Source organism: Marmota flaviventris, chromosome 3 (assembly GCF_047511675.1).
Source record: "Marmota flaviventris isolate mMarFla1 chromosome 3, mMarFla1.hap1, whole genome shotgun sequence".
Taxonomy (NCBI): Eukaryota; Metazoa; Chordata; class Mammalia; order Rodentia; family Sciuridae; genus Marmota; species Marmota flaviventris.
In genome coordinates this window covers 41,527,838-41,546,888 of record NC_092500.1, presented here as the reverse complement: position 1 = coordinate 41,546,888, position 19,051 = coordinate 41,527,838, and the positions used below count along the sequence as shown (strand labels likewise).

At 38.1% G+C, this 19,051-nt stretch overlaps 1 protein-coding gene across 1 annotated transcript in view; it reads right to left on the bottom strand.

Annotated features, from left to right (window-relative positions):
- Window positions 1-14,739, bottom strand: part of E2f7 (E2F transcription factor 7) — a 38,865-nt gene extending 24,126 nt beyond the window's left edge. The window contains exons 1-3 of the mRNA XM_027930361.2: window positions 14,647-14,739; window positions 7,324-7,599; window positions 2,541-2,706 (exon numbers count right to left, since the gene is read on the bottom strand). Of these exons, the coding sequence (XP_027786162.2) occupies window positions 2,541-2,706; window positions 7,324-7,599; window positions 14,647-14,739 (535 nt within the window). The remainder of the gene's footprint in view (window positions 1-2,540; window positions 2,707-7,323; window positions 7,600-14,646) is intronic.
- Window positions 14,740-19,051: the final 4,312 nt, after the last annotated feature.

Genomic DNA, 19,051 nt, shown 5'->3' with positions numbered 1-19,051 from the left:
AACAAGCTGTTAAGTCTCCATCTAGTGGCTAGACATCCCAAGCAAAATAAAAGAAGATCCTGACCACTTGGAGAATAAGATGTTTATCTATGCACAAAGGGTGCTTAGCGGGTAGTATTGGTAAAAACCAACCTAACAGTTACTTGTCTGCTTAATCATTCACAATTTCAATCTTTAACTGGGGGTTGATGCACTAAAAAGTTCCATTTCACAGGTCTTTAGACCTATAGATTACTCTGGGGGCTTGCTCTCTCAGAAAGGTTCCCCCTAGCATTCAGCCTTCTTTTTCATTTGTATTTTTAATTTTTTTAAAAAGTTGTAGATGGACACAATACCTTTATTTTATTTATTTCTTAATGTGGTGCTGAGGATTATAAACCTAGTGCCTCACACATACTAGGTAAGTGCTCTACCACTGAGCTACAACCACAGCCCCTGTTCATTTGTATTGAGCTAGTCTTATTAATTCTAGTCATGACATTAATTGTACAGTTAAGGAATTACCAACTGTTGCCACCTTTCCCTTAGTTTAGTTCCCTATGGAGCTTATTGAGAGTAACTCTCAACCTAGTAAAATAGTTTCAGAGGCTGTGCTGTTTTCTACTAAAAGTCATTCCCACTTCTTTAAATTCTTACCCATAATATCAGTGTCAGATCTACATGGCACCAGAATCTGGGAAATAATATTTGAATGTTCTGCTTATCCTTGATTAAACTATGGTTTTGCAGCTTGTAACCCAGGTATATCAGGGAGTTTGGATTCACCCCCAGAGGATGATCACCAATGAAATAGCTTCTAGGAAGGGATCCCATTCCCAAACTCATGTGAAGAGAAATGGCATGCTTACTTGGCAGATCAGTAATTACAGGCATTAGAAAGCTGTTAAAAAAACCTCTGGAGTTCTGTTCCAGAATGATCTGCAGCCCAGATGAGAGAAGTCCACTCTTCCATCCTCTCTGGGAACTGGAACAAATTTCTCCAACATCTTTTTTCTACAATGACATCAGTTAAGACCCCTGAATGGAAGTTGGATACTTCCTTTCCAGTGAGGACACTGAATAAGCTATTATTTTACTCTTATTTTCTTTAAGACTAGTTTCCAGGACCCTGTGCCTCAACGGGCTCTTCACTGGGCCTCTGTCCACCTGGCTCATTTTCTTGTTTGATTATCAGAAATCTGAGAAAATTGCATTATACTTCTAGGTTTCAAAACAAATCCCTAACCCCAGCACTCTACTTCTTTCTAGTTATGGAGGCTGACAGGTCTCGGGGAGAAGGGAACAATCTAGTAAGAACTGAGTAGAAACTGTTCCATATAATAGCAAGAACTACCCATGCCAAGGACTAAGTTAGGCATGTTATTCCATTATTCCCATCTTTGCAATGTCTCTGTTGCTGTGGTCCCTATGGTATAGACAAGATTAATTAACTTTTTTAAAGCTCTTACAGCCTCAAGAGCTGGGTTTCAAATCTACTCCATCTAACTCAAAGCTCAGCTCACAGTTTTCCCAAAACTCACTGCCTACTCATTATCTGTTTCCAGCAACCAAAATCATCTTCTTAGCTATCAGTTTGAATAATTCAGATTGACACTGATCTATTGGGGCACATTTTTTCTGGGCTATGAAAGGAATAAGATTAAGAAACAAACAAAATACTGGTCATTTATCTACTTAGCTGATTTCTTCAAAATATTTTTTCCCTGGTATGTAAAATCTTATTTTTTAAGGGGACACTTATACCTTCAGATCATTGTGATTTCTGTATTTTTAAAGATTACCAACATGATCATCCTGAATCCAACTACAATCCATATCCACTAGGGGTCTCTATTCTGAAGCAGCTGTACATATATCACAGCCTGTATACCCATCACACATTATACATGCTTATGCCACGTGAACACGGGTATTCTTCTTTGTTATGAGGTTTAACTGTTTGAGTTATGTCCAGATGTGCTTTTTATTGTTTGACATGCTTGCTGTGAATATCATGGTATACAGTTTCAAACACAATGCTCTTGCTCTCAAATATAAAGGAAATAAAACCACTTCTGTAGGATCTCTTAAAAACATTATTAAAAACAAAACAGGATAATTCTAAATATTTTCTGAGTCTGTCTGAAGATGAATTTAAAATGAGATGTTAGGGGCTAGGAATGTAGCTCAGTGGCAGAAAACTTGCCTAGCATGTTTCGATCCTCAGCATCACATTAAAATAAATAAATGAAATGAGATGTTAATTTATAATCTAAGTCTCAAAAAATGTTGCCTCTTACAAAAATATTTTTTAAAGTTAAAACACTGCCCCCCCCCCCAAAAAAAAAACCCTGCATTTTTATTTGGACTAGGACGCTTCCTAGAATGAAGAGAAATTTGATGGTGATGAACAAAGCTCTTCCTGCTCCTCTGTCCCATCCTTTTGGAAAGAGCATTCTTTAGTTAATAAAAGAGGCCACTTGAAACCTTTTGCCTGCCCAAGGAAACCAGTTTCCCACTGTAACTGGAGACAGGCCTCTAGGTAATCTGTTGATACATACCAAGACTGACAGCAACTTCATCTAGAGAGATGGTAGTTTTCTCAGTTGACAAGGGATAACTTGGATAGCGAGCTAGAAACTTCTGGCACAGCAGTCCTAAACTTTTCTGTTTTCTGCTTGGCCTCTGCTTTTCAAATTCGTCCACAGCACTGTCCCCAACATCAAGCTACAAAAGGCATAGAAGGGAGGAGGGAAATGTCATGGTTAACATCCTAATGGAGAAATCACTATGGTTGGTACTGGCAAATGGGGGTGGGGAGGTCATCCCAATCCACACCACCTGAGATTCTAGTTAAAATACATTTTTAAATATAATTTTCTTAATGTTTTCCCTATTGCTTTCTCTGGACTGAAGCTGTTCACCTTTGTAACACAAGGATGAGTCTATTATTTAAAAATTTTTAAATAAACAATGTAATCATACATAGGTTATTTGGTACACCATTGCTACTAGCATGCTCTTTGAAAACAACTGAATGAGCATCACCAGGAGCTTGTTGGAGAAGTAGAATCTCAGGCCTCATCCCAGACCTGCTGCACCAGAATCTGCCTTTTCGTAAGATATTGGGTGATTCATATTGACATTATGTAAGTTTGAGATGCACTGACCTGCACTAAATATCCTAACTTGTACATTTTACAATCAACTAAAGGTTGATAAAACTGCACAAGGGTCATTAAATAATAATCTTTGTTCTTATTCTTTTTTTTAAATTGCAAGTATACAATAGCATTGTCTCATCAACCCACATTTGAAAAAGTTCAAGAAAATAAAAGTTTCAATGAATGGATATAGGAAGAAAAGTGATTTGATTATTTCAAAAGATTCAGAAAAAGCATTTGATAAATTTCATTTATGATTTTAAGAAAAGTCCTTATAAACTTGGAATAGGAGAGAACTTCAATAAAGACTATTCATAAAAACCCCAAAGCAAGCATCTATATTAATAGGAAAACCTTGGAAGCATTCCTTAAAATCAGGAAAATGATAAGAATGCCCATTTTCATTTCTCCTCTTCCACACCATATTGGAGATCCTAGTTAGCACATGAGAACAAGAAAAAGAAATAGAGGCACAGGGATTAGAAAGGAATAAGCCTCATTTCCATTCTGTAGAATATATGAATGGCTATGACAGCCTGCTAAAAAAAATCCCAATTTACTAAAAATAAAGATTTAGCAAAGAAGCTAAATACAAGACAATGTATTTTAGAAATCAGCTGCATTCCTATATAACAGCATCAAAACATGAAGTTGAAAAGATATAATTTTCAATAGCAACAAGACTGATAATATTTTTGTGGTTATTGTTGCTATTGGCAGTATGAGGGATTGAACGCAGGGCCTTACACATGCTAACCAAGTGCTATACCAGTGAGCTACCCCTAGTCCTTTTTAAAAATTTTGTTTTGAGACAGTCTCATTAAGTTATCTAGGCTAGCCTCGAACTTCCAATTCTTTTGCCTCAGATTCCCAAGCACCTGGGATTGCAAGTATGCACCAACATGCCCAGCAAGACTGATAAGGTTTTTAGGAATAATTCTGGAAAAATCTATTTGCATAAAATACTAAAAATAACTTAGATGTGAGAGAATACTTAAAACTTAAGAGAAATACACTATCTTCATGGGTAGGAGGATTTAGTACCACAAGTAGATTAACTCATCTCAAGCTAATATACAGATTTGATGCAATTCCAATTAAAACCTAATTTAATGTATATATGAAAGAACAAAGGGCCAAGAATAGCCATATAATACATTTGAAGAAAAATAAGTTGAAGGTCCTGCTTTACAATATGGTATTGGTATAAAAATGGACCAACTGTCCAATGGAACAGAAAGGAGTCCAGAAACACAACAAACATAAATGGAGATCTGACATATGGCTGAGGTTGGACTGCTAACTGAGGGAAGGAAGAACTCGCAAATAAATGGTGCAGAGACAAGTGATTATACACACAGAAACATGAAGTTGTATTCTCGACTCACTACACATATAGACAAAGGAGAATATTTTTCTAACCTTGGAATAGAAAGGATTTCTTTAAATAGACATAAAAACATCAGCCTTAAAAGAAAGGATTTACATACAAGGACTATGTTAAACTTAAGACCTTTTGTCCGTTAAGAAACAACAGAAAAGGAATAGACAGTTACCAAACTGAAAGAATATATGTGTAACACATATAGGTGATAATGGTTTAGTGTCAATAATCACCTCCTACAAATCAATTAAAAAAACCACAATAAAAATTGGCAAAGAACACAAATAGGCACTGCACTGAAGGTAACACATGGCCAGCAATCATGTGGAAAGAAGCTTAACCTCCTGGATAATCAAGGAAAAGTAAATGAATTGCCCAATAACATATAAACTGTACAAAAATATTGGCAGAACTTAGTAAGTTTGATAATTTCAAGTGTCACAGAGGATATGGATCAATAAATGCTTATATATTAGTGGTGAAAGCTAACAGTACTTTAGAAAATAATCTGGCATTATATTATAAACATTTTCATATCCATTGACCTAGCAATTCCCCAATACATACCCTAGAATAGTAGTTCTCAAATAGTTTGTTCACAGGATTCCTTTATATTCCTAAAAATTACTGAAGATACTACAGAGCTTTTTATGTGGGTTTTTCTATTGATGTTTACCATATTAGAAATTAAAACTGAGATAGTTAAGGTGTTTAGTGAGAAAAGATCAGTGTTTTATAATATATATTTTCAAATCCCTTTAATATCTGATTTCATAGAAAAGAATGAGATTCTCATGCTTGCTGTGTATGCAATCTGTCACAATATCCACATTTTGTAGTTATTAGAAGGTTTCAGTAGACACTCAGGAGGCAATGAGACTTCAAATGGCAAATATCTTGGTAGTATTTTGAAAATAGTTTTGACCTCCTTTGACCCTCTGAAAAAACCTTTGGGGACATTGAAGTGACAACTTTGAGAACCACTGCTCTAGGGAATGCTTGTATATATATATTCTAAGAGACATTAACAAGCATATCATAGCTTCATAAGTCATATTAGTCCCAAACTTCAAACAACCCAAATGGCTTCCAACAGGAGAAATAAATCATGGTGTATCCATGCAATGGAAAGTTACACAGCAATGAAAATGACAGAATTACAGCTGTGTGCAAACATATGAATGAGTCTTAAAGAGATATGTTGATTGAAAAAAGAAGACTGTATATTATGTATAGTTTCAATTTTACAAAGCCTAAAACCCAAACACTATATAGGAATACACACATGTAATAGGGTGATTTTTAAAATGGCAAAGAAATGATAAATACAAATTAAGGAAAATGGTTATTCAGATGTAAGTTATTCTGTTCTGGTTTGGGGCTGGGATGTAGGTTCCTGGGTACTTCAGTGATCAAACAGTCTATAAAAGGCAATAAAGAACCAGTTTTTAAAAGATATTAAAATACTTTTAAGGCCATTCAAATTTTAGGCACTTACTTCCTAATAGTAGTGAGCACATCAAGTGACTGATCAGTTAAAATCTCCTTATAAAGTTTGGGTTGAAAGCCAAAAATTTGATTGTTTTAGGGGGCACATTAAAAATTAGTTATAGCAAGTAGATATTAATTATGTTACCTTCTAAAGAGGTTATAACAATTCCCATTGGATGATTTTTACTTTTCTATCGTTTGTCAATAAAATTAAAAAAAAACAAACTAATATTTATATTCCTTTGACAGCAAAAAGCACACAATTTTATTTAATTTTTATGATCCCAATTAAATCAGGGCAGGCCCACAACTCCTATATTGCAGATGAGTAGACTATAGTACAGAGACTATGCCATTTCCCCCACTCATGAAGCTGGTGATTTGAAAACAAGCTCCTTGTGCTTTCTACATCAAATATAGAAAGGAAGCCAAAAAATAGCTTAGACTTAAAAGAGGAATTATGAAAATTTTCTAGCTTCAAGCATGTAGGAATTACTCTCAAAACTGTATGATGTGCATCTAGTTATATGAGAGAATCTGTTCTACTAAAGCAATGATATGCATAGTAGACCAAATTAATTTTGTTCTATTAATTTCAAGTTGAAATTCAGGACATCTTTTTCTTAATTTTGGCAAATTTTATAGCTTAAAATATATACCACAAGGAGAAAAAATAACTAAGAACACTAATATCTGTAAGTAACTTTCCTTAACAAATCTAGAGATAAGTTTTGATGTAAGAGTAAAAATGAATAACCAGAGTTTTTTTTTTTTTTTTTTTTTTTTAAGTATAGACATGCTGCTTTTACAATTCTGGTTCTTCATAGAACAGGCAATTTAAAGATGGTTTAACATTAATAAAGCCCAAAACAAATGAACTGATCATATATGAGCATAATGGGATTTCCCAAGTCAACACTATTAAACTTAAGATCCGAGCAAAATTAAAATTCAAAGTTTTTTTTAAAACTAAATTCCTTCATTAAATCAAAATCATTACAACTAAATAAAAACATCATTTTAAAATCTGTTCTGATCAAGGGAGTATGATACAAAGGAGAAAAAGCATTCATTACCAAAAAAAGATATAGGTTGAGAATACAGCTATTAATAAAAGATTTAAGTTTAAATAAACATAAAGATATTTACAGCATAAAAAATATGCTTAAATATAAGTAGAAATAAAGACATTAAAAAAATAAAGACATTTTTCAGAAACTGAAAAACTAAGTATTCTGACTTTTTAATTAAACAAGTAAAATTTTTTGAGTTCTAACAACGCCCAGCGGAGCACAGTCTTTTTACCTGTAAAGAGTCTGAAAATGCATCATCCTTGTTTTCAATGGGTCTGAATAGTCCCTTTTTCTTCTCCCGGTCCCTTATGTCTGGACTGGCAGCACTAATGAGCATCTTCAGGTTAGCTGTGGGTGTCCATGGCTCTACCTGTTGTTTGTCGACAAGCTTAACTGGAGTAATGGGATTTCTTTCTGGAGTGAAGATTTTTTGCTTTGATAAATCAATTGGTTCATTTTTTATTGGAGTCTTTGGAGCCATCCTTGATCGATCAACAAATATATTCTCCTATTTAAAAAAAAGAGACCTTTTAGCAAGTATGAGAAAGGACAGGTGACAGTCAAGAATGAAGTTTATTCCCACCATTTACTAAGACCTGGGAAGACAGACAGTACCATATGTTTAGGAGTGAAAGGTATTCAGGATTGGATTAATGAAAATTAGACAGAGGTTTTATGGGCATTGAACTGTGGCTCTAGTGAGAAATGGATTATAATCATCTACTTCTTTTAAATATATTTTTCATGACCTCTCTGTAAGAGAAGTCATGAATGTATTTGTAACCTGTAGATGCTTGTAATAGTTGAGGATGATGAAGGCCAATATGGGTTAAGTCCACATTGCTTCTAAGCGCCAGATTTTTTGGAAACTCTACTTAGAAGTTTGCATTAACTAGTTAAGAGCAATTATGCTTTTGTAGTACAACTTTGTAATATAGCAATTAGTAGCAGGAACAGTTACAGAAAATGCATCCAACAAAATACATTTTAAGCCAACCCAGAGAGCTATTTAATGTTCTTCTCCTAGAGCAGTGTTTCTCATTCCATCCATGGTAAAGGACCAGTTTTTTTTTGTTTTTTAATTTCCAAACTCCCATATGCTGATACATGATCTTACTTTATAGGACTAATATGCAGTTCTCACCATAAGTGGTTTGTTACTTAAGTTTGTCACTCAAAACAATCAACAGCCTAATCAACAAGAGATCACTGACCATAGTTCAGATGTCCCACAGATGGTATCAAATTGCTATCAAGGTTTCTAAATGCTCAACTCACAAATTTCATTTTTATTTTTTTGCAGTTCATGTACTACCACCTGCCTCCAGATCACACTTTGAGTAGACTTAAGTAATCCTAAAAAAATATTAAATTTGGGTCCATTATGAAAAAGGACTAAGCACACAGAAACTACATTTGGAACTACCAAGTTATTAAAGCAAACTGTTCTAGCCATTCAGTGCCAAAGATAGTCTGTTCTTTCTATAGTAGAATTCATTTCCTGTCAATAGTGACTCACATGATTATGAAGGTTAATTACATATCTGTCACTCCTTTTCTTGTACAGGTATCACTCTATAGCTACTGCATGCTTGGATCTTGGCTGGTTGGTGGTTTAAAAAGTATTTTCCTAGACATGAACAACACTGTGAAGAGGCAACGTTGCTTGGAAAAAACTAGAGTTTATGTTTGTAAGCAACTCTTGTTTCTTGGATCAGTAGAAGCTGCCAGCTATCCATGGTGATGTTCTGTCCTCGTATATACGGTTGCAGGAAGGGAGTAGATGGGGGTGATTTCTCATGCATAAGAGCAGTAAGCACCCCAACCCCAGAAGGCTGCATCTATCCATCTATCTTTTAACTAGTCCCTGATAGTTAGCCATTCTGATAGAGAATTCTAAAAGTGAACTCTTGAAGGAGATTACTGAATATTTACTATGTCTCATATCCTATTTTATGTACTATACATGTACCAACTCCTCAACTGATCCTGAGGCATAGGTATATTATTTTTCTAGTTTACAGATGAAGAAAACTAAAGCACAGAGAGGTTAAATAACTTGCCTGAGGTCACATACAATCCTATTCTGTGGTATGTAAGAAACAGCTGAAAGGAGACGTTTCTGAAATTCTGCATCTAGAATTAAGTTTGTCCTGGGTGTAAATTGGAAGGAAGATATCTTTTTCAGAGCTCAAACAAAAGGTACTCAGAAGCCTACTGATCCTCACTAGCATCTCAGGAAAGGCAGTATGGCAAAGGTTATGCTGACAGGATCCAGAACCAGCCTGTCAGCGTCTGCTGCTACTCAGCAGTGTGAAAGCAGCACATTCCCTTACCCCACTATTGTTCCATTCCATCAAGTGAAAATGAATTTCATAAAAATATTAACCTCAAGTGTTACGAGGTAGTTTCTAACACTCAAGAAGCTTAGCTATTACCTTTCCCCCTTTCTCATTCCTGATTACCACTCATTCTGGCACTTAGAGTTGATATAATGTAGCAAATCCCATTATTATTTAACTTCCTAGGTATAATCTTGCCTCAGGAATGAGACTGTGCACCCGTGGGGCTCAGTTCCAGATGGCTTGGTCCTTACAATTTGTGGCACAATGACCTGCCTATTACAAGTGTGTTATGGGTTTAGACATGAGGTGTCTTCCAAAAATTCATATGTAAGATAATACAAGAAAGGTTAGAGGTGAAATGATTGGGTTATGAGAGCCTAAACCTAATCAGTGCATAATTCACTGGTATGGATTAACTGGGCAATAACTACAGGCAGACGGGGAGTGGCTAGAGGAGGTGGGTCACTGGTGGCATACCTTTGGGGTTTTTATTTTGTCCCTGGTGAGTAGAGTTCTCTATGCTTCTTGATTGCCATGTCTTGAGCTGTTTTCCTCCACCATACCCTTCTGACATGATGTTCTACCTCACCTGAGGTCCATAGCAATGGAGTCTGCCATCTAAGTACCAAGACCTCTAAAACCATGAGCCCTAAATAAACTTTCCTCCTCTAGTTTTTCTTTACTGGTCTTTTGGTCACAGCAACGAAAAACCTGACTGAAACAAGGTGCTCGAAGAACACTACGCTTTGATTACCTAGTTATTCCAAGAGGTTATGGTCATGGTAGAGTGTTGCCCAGGCTTGCTGAGTGGACAGAGATCTACTGTTTCTCTACAGTACCTGTCCTCACAGAGACAGTAAGTTACTACTATCTCCCTAGTGAGAGATAAATTCAGAATGGATTATTTTTCATATCCTTTGATATATTTTTACTACAGTTTAATACTTAAAGTAGAAGAGTTAGTCCACATGGTCAGGTAGGACTGTCTTACATTTCCACATCAAAATTATAAAATGCCACGCATATTGTGTTCTGAAATCTCAAGGGGACATCAACTGCAATCTAGTCACACCCTGTTCCACCTGTTTATCTTGTTATATTGACAGTGCACAGGGCAGAGAAAAGGAGTCTGGAATGGCAATTTAGCAATCTGGTTCGTCTCAGCTCCGTATTGTTTACTGTCTGGCCCCAAGTTTCCTTATGCATTAAGTAAGAGGTTCAGACTAATCTAAAGAGCTTTCTAGCAAGGCTGCCTAGCAATGCAGAGGACCCTGGGGTGCACCCAGATCTATGCAGGAAGCAGTGATTCATTCCTCCAGCTGCTGGTAGCAATGCCAACAGTAAGTCCTTAACTGGATCACCTTGGCTGGAGAGAGAGGGTTGACACACCACTTCCTGGGAGGCCAGGACTGAATTCAATGGCTGGTAGAAGTAGCACTGACAAAAGTACCTGGCCTGGTAACTTACCCTTTCTTTCCCTTCCTCAGGCCTTGAACCTGCAAAATCTTAGAAATCACTTTCTCAACTGTAAGCCTAGAAATGTTACCTATGAAATAGACCTTCAGTTTTCTGACAAAAAGGAAGTAAGGTATTACTTGCCAGAGGTGCCATGAGGATCAGCTCAGATAATGCAGACAAAAGCACTGTCATCCATGAAGTGCTATATGAATGTTTATTATTATCATCAATAACAGTACCTGTGCTATGATGACAGGTTGAATGGCAGTATGCAGCTACAGAAAGGGCTCAGTAGTTGAAAGATCTTGGTTCTAGTTCTGGTTTTGTCACAATACAGCTTTCATACCAAAACCTCAAATAATATATCTAGTCATAAGCATTGTCAAGACCTTTGACTATATGTGACCAGCCTCTTTTCCTGTTCCCTCTCATGCACAGCCCACAGTTTTCCCCAACAGTCCACTTGCTTTACTTTAAATCTGCCCTGAACTTTATCTCATCTAAGCTGTTTCTCACACATTTTGTTCTCTTTAATGCCATTAGACAAGTTTTGCCTATGGGAATCCTACTATTGTCAGGAAATATCTCCTTCTGGCTATTGATCAACAACTCTACTTCCTGCCAGAGCACACTTTCAAGGAGTTATTCATACTGAGGGCTTTCTACCACCTTCCTCCCAGGCATTTTCAAACCACCATAGTAAGTTCCAATCCATGCCTCTCCCTTAAGTCACCTCTCAACTGCCAAATCACATCAATGGTAAAATATCTTATTTGACCTCAACAGTTATGAGTGTCGATGGCTCTTTATAAAACTCTCACCCCTTAGCTTCTGAAATACCATACTTTTTCTCCTGGATCTCTTCAGACCTCTGACTCTGCTGTCTCAGTCTACTTTACTGGTTTCTTCTTTCGCTCTTACAAACCACAGGAGTCACACTTAACCCTCCCTTACATTTACTCTCTCTGGGATGCTTCACCCAATCTCATGTGTTTGACTAGAATAGTCAACCTATATGCTAACAATTCCCAAGTTGGGTTCCAAGGCTAGACCTTTAATGAATTCCAGTATCAGAAAACCAGCTGCCTCCTGCACATATTTTTCTACCTGTAAATCACACACATACAAACATATTCCAAGTTAACTTCACCTTTTTTCTCCACCACTCCCCAAAGATGTGAATAACATTTAAAGAACAGCCATGCCCGCTAAGTCGGGGCATTGTTCCCAAACATGCCTTGCTCATTTCTGCTCATTTACTAGCTCCCTTCCTATCTATCTGCCTACACCCCTAGCTCAAGTGTTAGTAACTTCACAAGTCCTCCCAACAGCTCAATCTTTACCATTCACTACTCCATCCCCAAATGTCCACTTTTTACTTTTGCCATCACCAGATACATTACAGGATCTTGCATCCCCAAGGTACAGGGGAGTCTTATTTAAAATCCTACAACTGGAAGTAGTAAGTTTGGTAATAAGTTAAAATGAATTTATGTTTTAAATAAGTTTCTCCATGAGTAGTCAGAAGAAGCATGTATTAAACAGTACTTATAGATCTTGACCCATGTATAGACACCAAGGAAGAAGATCCTCTAAATGACAAGTGATCTAGCAGGACATCATTCCAGGTATCCATCCCTCAGAGGGATTTCCAGAGAGAACAACAGAGCATCACCGGCTTCTGGTCACTGATTTCTTGAACGTTTCTTGAATGCCCAGCCTCACGTTGTTTCTTCTATCTGAAACGTCCATCTCACTTGCTCTTTTTTTCTTATAGGTTGAACTCCCTCATTCAGTAGGGCTTAACCCAAATGTAACCTTCTCTGTGAAACTTTCTAACTCTTAGGAATTTATTTATTTCTCCTCTAGTCTGCCAAGGCACTTTGTTCCCTCTCCTATTTCAGGACTGTATTAAATCATAGTACAGTTTGCTAGTTTTATATCTGGGTCCCTGAAAGTCTCTGATGACCAAGGGGCCAGACCTGCATCATATTCACTTTGTGCCATCAGTTTAGTTCAGTACAGTGTGAAGAGTATGTGCTACTGGTGCTTTACAAAAACCCAGTGGGAGCAGTATTATTATTATTAGGTCTAATTTTTTAAAGGAAAAAAAAAATGGACTAAGAAAAATTAGGAGACCCATTAAACTACTGAATCACTAACAAATAAAATAGGCTTTAATTAGAGGTTACATAGCTAAACAAAACAGAAAATCAAACTTGGGTCTCTGTGACTCTAATCCCCACCATCCCTAGAAAGCCTTTTTCCTTTACTTCTATAGCAATGTGGAAGTAAAGAAAAAAAAAAAACGCCTTGTGGTCTGAGGAAGCACTCTGTTCCCATCTCTTACATTCTGAGATGAAATGATCCTTGATTATGTATTCTATTTCAAACATTTTAATCACTTTCCCAACCTCTTCTGAGTTATCTGAACTTCTCTGCACACCCATTAAAATATCAAAGTGCAAATGGACATAGTACTTACTGAGGGTAACTATAGTAGAAGGGCCCTTGTTGAAGGTACTTGATAAGTAGAAGGACCCAGAAGAATAGACGTGGAGCACACTGACTTAGACTATATATAAACATATACATAGTCTTTCAAGGTGGAACAATCCTAATTACAAAAAAAACCTTTTGCTCTGAAACTCCTAAAGCCCAAATTCTGACCATATCTTAAAGTCTGGACATGTCTACCCTCATATGCCTTAGGTAATTTTTTTAAAAAGCCCTCTTTAAAATTTTTGGTATTCTTCTTTTCCCAATAAAAATCAAATGCTGGAAAAACATATAATTTTATACCTATCCAAAGCTAATAGCTGTTAAATATTCTTTAAAGATCCATATAACCAGAGGTGTTTTGCAACCAGATTCATTGTTGATTTTTAAGCCTAAAATAATACCAGGATCCCAGAGAAGTTCAATGCCTAAGAAAATTGCTACTCACAGCTTTATGTTCAAAGTTTCTAAAACTAGGTTTGTTATATGTATTTGCCTCTGCCTAAAAGTGCTCAGACGTTCATTGTTACCAAGCTATTACACCTTTTTGGTAAGATCATTTGCTGCTTTGTGCAACTGTGCTGATGTGGGTAAGGTGACATTTTAGATACTGCTATGACCAATTTACTTGGTAATGCTTCTTGATGATACAGTATCACAAATTCCAAGGGATTAAAAAAAAAAAAAAAGGATGGGGGGGGAATTAATGGCTCAGCACAAAACTAGCAATAGTGTTGTAAAATATTCAAAGAGTATGTTGGTCACTTTGTCTCCCCATATGGTAGGCACAGATCATGCTCTCACAGGGCAAATGGACAGTCTCTACAACTGGTTTGTTGGTATGAAGATATTTGTCAGGATTTTAATAATCCAGCATTTATATAAGTACAACAGCCTATTTTCTTGGGAAGTGAGGCTAACATTTCTATAAAGATTAGCTAAACCACCCTTAACAACTGCAAGTATTACAAATTTCTGATTGCTATGTCTACATATCTTTGATTTATATAAGTTGGCTCCAATACTACATCTAACCTGACCTCTCTTTCCACTGCACAATGAGTGGGAGTAGATTTGAAAAAATAGTGCTTTAGGTGGCTCCATTTTTTAAAAAAAGTATATTTCTATTAGGTTCATCAAAAATTATTAAAATGCTTATACATACAAATAAAAGTTGTACTCTGGAACACTAAATTGGATTAGACATCACTTTTCTTAATATGTTAGACATTAAGATATTTATGTGTACTTACCTTTTGTGCATTTTCCCCATCTTCAATTGTAAAATCTAATCTGGCCTGCCTGGGATTGATCAGGTCTTTTAGTGTTAAACAATTCACCTCCATCTGAAATGCACAATTACTTTAGAAAACCATTTTATCATTAGATATTTTCTCCTCCAAAAAATATTTATTACTCATTCGTGAACATGAACTTCCCCTTCCCTAAACAACTCCTGGGTATTTCCAGGAATGCAGCCACTCTCAAACCACCCTCTCTAAAACTCACATGGACACTTAAAATGATTAGTAATTACAAAATTCTGGGAAGAAAAAAAATTAATATGAATTCTTTATGAAAAGCAAGAGGGCAAAATAAAGTTCCCAAGTCTGAAAGGTGTTGGGTAAATCTGTCAGAAAGTATAGGTCTCTGCAGGTCAGTTAATTTTGGCGCAAAGAACTGGGAGGAATTAGGCTTTGAGGGGGTTTGAATCAGGGTGAAGGAAACCTGATCGCTAGAACAAACCCACTCAGCGACCTCCGCAGCTCTTTCCCAGGCCTCCAAGCGGACCCCAAAGATAAACCCCAAATCATGGGGAAGGCCAGTCCATTTCACTGAGAGCTAGAGGCGACAGAGCCCCACGCGGTAGAGCACCTCAATCCTCCGCCAGCCCGGGAAGGAGAAGGGTGGCAGCCTGGCAGCCAGGCGGGAGGGTCCACTTTTCCCCAATTCCCGCCTCCCCACCAGCTCTGGGGCCGCACGCGTACTTACTCCCGCTTTGCGAAGGAGGCTTTCTGCCTCTACGGGGACCTGCGTGGCCCCACACCAGTGCGGGAAGAGGGTGCAGACATCAGCAGCCGGGCGGCGACATCGGCAGGGCAAGGCGAGGCAGGCAGAGCCCCGCTCCGAGTGCCCTGTGCTGGCGGGGACCCCGCGGCGTCCGGGAAGCGCCAGCGTTCCTACGCGGCGAGCGCGACTCCAGTCTGTACCGCGGTCCCCGCTAAAACACCTCCACTGGCGCCTTGAGACTGAATTTGAGCATCAGCCAATCAGAAGCGGCTGGCGGGGCGACCTCGGCCAATCGCGCGGCGGCAGGGCCCGGGCTGGCCGCCCCTCTCAGTCTTGGCGCTCCAAGCCGCGCGTTTCGCCCTCACCCGCCCAATTGTGTCCGCTTCGGCCCCCTCCCCCTTCCGGGTACCTGGAAACCTCGTCCGGGGAGCCAATGCGGGCGGGGGACGCGGGGCCCGCGGGAAGCAGCGGGGGCGGTGGCGCGGGGCGGCGGGAGGAGGAGGAGGAGGGCGCTTTTGTTATGCATAAAAGACCCGCTCACATCCCCGCGGCTGGCGGCGCCCGGCACCAGGGGTGGGGAAAGCAGATGGAGTTTGGAAAAACGATACACACACACCCTGGATGCTACCGCCGCCGCCCCTTCCCCCAGCAACCTGCGAGGTTGCGAAGTTGTCCAGACTTGCTGGGGCAAACTTCCTGACACCCAAAGGCTGGAGTGACACGTGAGCCATAGTTACCACTTTACGGTTCGAGCAGATGGCACGCCGGTTAGCCCTGGAAACTGGACTGGAAGCCCAACCAAATGTTTCTTAACCACCACCCCCCCCCCCCCGCCACCCCGCCCCAAGTCTAGTGATGTTTCTTGGTGTCGCCTTTTCTGAAGAGTGCAGGAAATTTCCTCAACATTGCTAATTTGTATTAAATGTTTCACTTCCTCCTTTGAATGTTAAGATTCAATACTAAAATGAGAATGTTAGTAGAAACAGTCTCCCCCTACCCCTAGAGATCTCTTTGTTCAGAACAGTTTTACAGAAAAATTGAAAAAAGTTATTTCGTAGAGTTCCCACAGGTCCAGCGCCCAGTTTCAATCACTGTTAACATAATAGTATAAGACATTTGTTAAAAGTAATGAACCAATAATATACCAATTGGTATATTATTCTTAAAAGTCACTATTTTAATCATATTTCCTTAATTTTTACCTAATGGCTTTTTTTTTCCTGTTCCTGGATACAACATTACTTTTAGTTTTCATGTCTCCTTAGGTTTCTTGGCTGTCAGTTTCTTCATTTTTGATGACTTCCACAGTTTCCAAGAGTACTGGTTAGATATTCTGTAGGGAATTCTTCAGCTAGATTTTGAAGTAGTCTTTTTTTTTTTTTTTTTTTTTAAAGCCTGCCTATGGACATTCCCTACAAACTATATACTTCATTGCAAGGCCAGCATTTTCATTATCCCTTCAGGGCTCCACTCTTCATCCCTCTGTCCTCAAATGTATGTGAGGGACCGACAGCAGAATTCACAACACCAGTCAAGTCCTTTACTTTTTATGCAATTTAGATTGCTAGTAAAAATCACCACCAGGCCATATGTTAAAAAACAAAAACAAAAAACATAAAAGCATGCAAAACATGAAACATAAAGATACTTTTTATAATAGAAATAACATTTTGAACTGAAATCTTTCTTATAGGAAGCATAGAGAAGTAAAAAGTAAATTGCAATTTATTCAGTTACATCCTTATGAAGTAGAGAATTTAGATGAAGAAACCTTTCCTTCCTAACTATGAATTTCCTGTCCTGTGCCATGATATTCTAATAAATGACCACAAACTGGTTGGCTAAAAAGAATAGACATTTATTCTTTCATTTTTGGAGGCCAGAGGTCTGAAAGAAATCAAGGTGTTGTCAGGGCCTCACTTCTCTGGATCCAGAGGAAAATCTAGATTCTCTTCCACTTTCTGGTGGCTGTTACCAGTCATTGACTTGTAGCTGCCTGCTCCAATCTACCTCCATAGTTACATTGCCTCCTCTTTTGTTCATTAAATCTACCCTTGGTCTCACATAAAGACACTTGTCATTGGGTATTCCAGGATGTTCTCATCTCACGATTCCTAATTGTTATAGTTTGGATATGAAGTGTCCCCCAAACTCTCATGTGCTGAAGGCTGGTCCTCAGTTTAGGAATATTCAGAGGTAGAGCTTTTGGGAAGTATTTGGATCATGAGGATTCTGACCTCATCAGCAGATTACTCCATTAAAAGCTGAATGGACTACTGGGAACTGGTGGAAACTATGAGCAGGTGGGGCATGGCAGGAGGAAGTAAATGGGGGGTATAGCCAGGTATGCCCTTGGAGTCTATATCTTGTCCCTGGCTCTTTCCTCACACTTTTTCTCTGCTTTCTGGCTGCCATGAACTAAGTAACTTTTCTCCACCATGCTGTGTACCATGATATTCTACCTTACCTTAGGCCAGAGCAAAGGAATTTGCTGACCATAAATTGAAATCTCTGAAACCATGAGCCAAACTAAATCTTTATTCCTCTGTTGTTTGTGTCAGGTATTTTGGTCACAGTGATGAAAAGCTAACACATTAATTTAATTATATCTGCAAAAATCCTTTTGTAAAATAAGGAAAATGATCATGGGTTCTAGAGTTCATGATGTGGAAATGCTTTTTGGTGGGCCACCATTCATCCTTTCACATGATTAAAGTCCATTAATTTCTCAGATATTTCAAATTACTGTGTTTGTTTCTTTGAATTAGACAGTTTTATGTTACCTTTTCCTGGCATTTTCAGAATTAAAGTACCTTTTCTATTTCAATTCAAACATCTAATCGAATCAAGAACGCAGTTACTATGTATCTTCAGGCACCTAAGTTTCACTGATTTGGAAGAAAACTGGAAAATATGTGGTTGATGGACAAATTCAGAGACATTATTTCAATACATTTATTAAATTAGTGATTTTGAGTCTCAGATTTCATAGGTAATCTGTCAATCTCTCAATTATTCAGCTAATGGCTATGTTGACTAAAAATTAGCCTAAGATTGCCCCTACATGTGGCTTCTCCACCTAGCCCAATTTTTCCAATACCGTGGTAGTTCAGGGTAGCTGTATCTCTTACATGGTGGCTTCAAGGATTCAAAACAAGTGTCCCTTCCTGGAAAAGTGGATGGCCTTTTGTGACATAGCCTAAAACCTGAGATAGAATCAACCTATAATATTTTTTTGGATGAAGTCATCAGAAGGCCACCATATTCGAGGGAAGAAAACACATACTCCACCTCTCAATGGGAGAAGTGTCAAAGAATTTGGGGCCGTATTGAAAAACTGCCATACCAAGTTACCTGCCAATGAAAGTATTTTCCGGTTCTATCTTATTAATGTCTACTTCCAAAGTCATTGACTTTGGAATAGCAGAGTATTACCTGTGTGGCAGCAATCCAGCACAGTACAGCATTGTGTATTGTGCTAAGCTTGTGGTTCTCAACTGTCTATTCTTTAGATTCACCTGGGAAGATTTTTTAAAAATTCTAATATTTTGAGTTTCACACCCAGACATTCTTAATTTACTTGATCTGGAATTGGACTTCAGTAATTCTTTGAATTTTTAATGTCCAGTTCCTCAGCATTAAGCTAGT